The 3,912-nt window shown below is 63.2% G+C and overlaps 1 protein-coding gene across 1 annotated transcript in view; it reads right to left on the minus strand.

The window, feature by feature from the left end:
- Nucleotides 1-932: 932 nt before the first annotated feature.
- Nucleotides 933-3,912, minus strand: part of LTBP4 (latent transforming growth factor beta binding protein 4) — a 30,287-nt gene continuing 27,307 nt past the window's right edge. The window contains exons 27-29 of the mRNA XM_015407648.1: nt 2,759-3,151; nt 2,419-2,568; nt 933-1,673 (exon numbers count right to left, since the gene is read on the minus strand). Of these exons, the coding sequence (XP_015263134.1) occupies nt 1,525-1,673; nt 2,419-2,568; nt 2,759-3,151 (692 nt within the window). The 3' untranslated portion in view covers nt 933-1,524. The remainder of the gene's footprint in view (nt 1,674-2,418; nt 2,569-2,758; nt 3,152-3,912) is intronic.

Below are 3,912 nucleotides of genomic sequence, written 5' to 3' on the forward strand. Positions count from 1 at the left end.
CCCGGGGAGGCGGGTGGGGAGGAAGCCAGGGGGGGGGGGGGGGAGCAGAAGAGGAGTACAGGAGCCAGTTCGTGCCGCTACAGAGTGAGGCATGAGGGCATGCCACAAGCTGAGGCACCCGCCTGGTCCCAGCCACTGTTCCCTCTAAGCTGAGTGAGTGTGAGCTAGGTCACCATTTTTGGGCCTCCAGCTCACACACTTTTGTCTTGGCTCGGGAAGGATGTGGCTCCAGAGCAAACTGATTCATGCAGGAGCCAAATCGCCCGCTCACAACTTTAATGCCGGTAGCAGCTCCCCAAGTAGAATTTCTGCTCATAAAGACTCCCCAACTGCTTCCCCCCCGCCCAGCTGGTGGATGTCCGTTCCCTTCCGGAGAAGGTATATGTCTGCCCGCCTCGGCATCAGCGGTGCTGTTTCAAAAAGACCTGCGCTTGGGCCGCGGTCGTAAGGCACTTCCAGCCTGAAGCCCCAAGCCCTTGGAGGCTGTGGGGGCAACTGGAGCCCCTGCGTCTGGCCCTAAGAAGGTGTAACGACCCCTCCACCCCGGCCCCACGTCACCAGGCAAAGTGGGCAACACGCTCTCTTTGCTGGGCGAATGCCGGGGCTGCTCAGCGCGGTGGCAGGGCTTGTCCCTAGGCCCACCGCTCAGGACATATTCCGGGGGGTCCCCGACCTTTCTCAGCCTGGAGGCACCTCTGGAGTTCTGACCGCAGTGCGGTGGGCGCAGCCACAGAATGGATGGCACAAGATTGCTGCCACGGCCGTCGAAGGGAGCGCCAAAAGGGCTGCCTGCCGCAGCTCACCTTCCGCCCCTTGTGTGCCAAGGCCATGGGGGGACCCTTGTGTGCCAAGGCCATGGTTTTAAAGATCTCCACAGGCCAATCAGAAGCCTTGCTGGGCCCAACAGCCCCACCCATTTCCTAAAAACACTTGGGTGCTGTGCTGCCCACGGGCGCCATGTTGGGGACCCTGGTATATCCCATGGCTGGGGGCTGGGGGACATCTTATGGAGACCGGAGACAGGAGCGAAGCCACAGCAAGAGCCCCTCTCTCGGTCTCCGGGCATGGTGGTGGTGGTGGCTCCTTTGTGAGGGCCAAGAAGGGGGCGGGCACTGATACCGCCCACCTGCCCCGAAGTGTGGAGACCCCGGCTGCTTTCCAGCTCCAGAACGCAGAAGAGGAGGAGGTGGGGCTTTCGGCAGGGAAAGAAGGCAACGCGGTTGGTATGAACAGGCATCCTCCCCTCCCCCTTCCCCCAAGCTGTGCTTGACCCGGAAGTTCTCCAGCTGCCTCTCTGCCCTTTGGGACTTCCTCCGGCCTCTGTGAGCAGCCCCTGGGAGCCTGTGAGACACTCCCCCCCCCACTAAGTGCCTCCTCCTCCTCGGGAATGCACAAGACCATTCTGGGCAGGACCCCCCCCCTTCCTCTGGGTGCACGCTTGGGGGAACACGCCAGGCAGCCTTTCTCCCACCCCCCCTCCCCCAGTCTATACAGGCAATAAATACGTGGCCCCCCCATCCCAGCTCAGCCCCGACTGCGAGGGGCCGGGACACAACGGGGGGGCTGCCCAGCGGGTACCGTGCCATGCGGGCACACACAGCGGTAGAGGCCATCCGTGTTGAAGCATTCGCCTCCCGGGCAGAGTCCCTCCACCTCGCCGCATTCGTTGATATCTGGGGGGGGAGAAGGGAGAGGGGGGCCGTCAGCACCCACCCCGGCAGGTCTTCCGGGAAAGAGGAACAAGCCGGTATAGTTGAGTTAAAGCCCAGCCCGGGTAGCCTGCCGGGGGGGGGGGCACAGAGATGCAGAGCCCAAAGGGCCAGGCGGGGTGGAGGGCCAGCTCCAGGGTCCAGGCCAGTAGGCAGGGCAAACAAGTGGGCAGGGCAGGGGGAAAGCGAGGTTCCGTCCAGCCACCCCTCTCTCACAGTGGCTGACAAGAAGAAGAAGAAAAAGAGATTGGATTTCTACCCCCCACCCTTCACTCGGAGTCTCAGAGCGGCTCACTAACTCCTTTCCCTCCCCCTCCCCACAACAGACAGACACCCTGTGAGGGAGGCGGGGCTGAGAGAGCTCTGACAGAAACGGCTCTATTTCAAGGACAGCTCTTGTCAGAACTACGGCTTGCCCAAGGTCATCCAGCCAGGTGCAAGTGGAGGAGGAGTGGGGGAATCAAACCCGGTTCTCCCAGATTAGAGTCCGCACACTTCACCACGACACCAAACTTGGCCGAGAGGCCAAGCGGGAGGGCCTTCCAGCACCAGAGTGCCAAGGCTGCCTCCGCCTCTAGCCAGGGAGGTTCACCCTTGCATCACGTGCCTTGGCTAGCAGCCCTTCACGGACACCCCCCCCGCATCCACCCAAGCCCCCCGCGGGGTGCCCAGTGCCGGTGGCCAGCCGGGTGAGGGGAGCAGTCCTCACCGAGGCAGGCCATGCGGGCGGGGTCCAGGCGGTATCCCTCGTAACAGAGGCAGGTGAACCCGTCGGCGACCCGCACGCAGCGCCCATTCTCGCAGCCACTCAGAATACCACATTCCTCAGAATGGGCGGCCCCAAAGTCCTCGGAACGGCCTGGAGGAGAAAGACAGGCACCGGTGGCTCCTCCGCTTCCTCCCCTCGGCCACGCCGGAGTCAAGCTGGCTTCCCCCGCTGCCCTCCTTGGGCCCATCCAGTCCATGGCCCCGTTAACCCCGGGAAGGGAAGAGCCAGGGTGCCAGGCGCCCCCTCCCCTGCCGCCCCCCTTCTCGCCACTGCCACGCACGGTAGTCTTCGCTGGCCCGGCCCGGCCGCTCATAGGAACTTCTGCGGCTGCTGCTGCCGTGTGGCGGGTAGAGCCATTCAGGGTCCTCCGGGGGGCCACGGGCCCCATATCCTCCGCGGGGGGGCTCGCCCAAGCCCTCCTGCCGCATGTCGCTGCCGTAGGACGGGTCCTCAAAGTCGCCGGCCTCGTAGGGGGATGGGCCGTAGAGCGAGTCCCGGGGGTAGGGGTCGTAGTCGGGCAGCCGCGGAGCAGGGCGGGCCGGAGGGGCGAATATCTCTGGGCCGTAGGGCACAAAGTCCCCGCCCCCGTACTCATAGGGCAGCCCCAGACCCCCGGGACGCTCCAGCCCGTAGCTGGGAGGGCGAAGGACGTTGCACAAGGCCTCGAAGTCCTCTGGGGAGGGAAAAGAAGAAGAGAGAAGAGATTGGATTTATACCCCATGGCCCTTCACTTGGAGTCTCAGAGCGGCTTGCAGTCTCCTTTCCCTCCCCCTCCCCACAACAGACACCCTGTGAGGTGGGTGGGGCTGAGAGAACTCTGACAGAAACTGCTCTTTTTCAAGGACAGCTGTGCCAGAGCTTGTGACTGACCCAAGGTCACATCAGCAGGTGCAAGTGGAGGAGGAGTGGGGGAATCAAACCCGGTTCTCCCAGATTAGAGTCCGCGCACTTAACCACTGCACCAAACTGGCTCTCGGCAGTACACAAGACTCCAGGTAGGGAATTTATGGGGTGGGGTGGGGGTGGGGAGGGGAGGGGGTCGCAGCAGCAGCAGCAGCTGTCTCCCCGCCCTCCCAAATGGAACAGGGGCTCTGCACCACTTTGGGCACTGAGATGCAGGACTGGCGGCTTGATTCCAAGAGCCTGCACAACTCCTCCGCCAGTGCCTCCCCTCTATGTCTGGAGTCCTGTGAGCAAAAATTCTACTTTGTGAGCGACGGGCATTGAAGTTGGAAGCCAGCGATTTGGCCACTGCATAAATGAGTTTGCTCTGGAGCCACATCCTTCCCGAGCTAAGGCAAAGATGCGTGGGCCAAAGGCTGAAAAACGGTGAGCTGGCTCACACCGACTCAGCTTGGAGGGAACACTGCTTATCTGTAGAAAAAGAGGAGGGAGGGAGGGAGGGGTATCTCCCCCCCCCCGGGGGGGGGGGGG

Source organism: Gekko japonicus, unplaced genomic scaffold (genome assembly GCF_001447785.1).
Source record: "Gekko japonicus isolate JY-2015 unplaced genomic scaffold, Gekko_japonicus_V1.1 scaffold1471, whole genome shotgun sequence".
NCBI classification, from domain to species: domain Eukaryota; kingdom Metazoa; phylum Chordata; class Lepidosauria; order Squamata; family Gekkonidae; genus Gekko; species Gekko japonicus.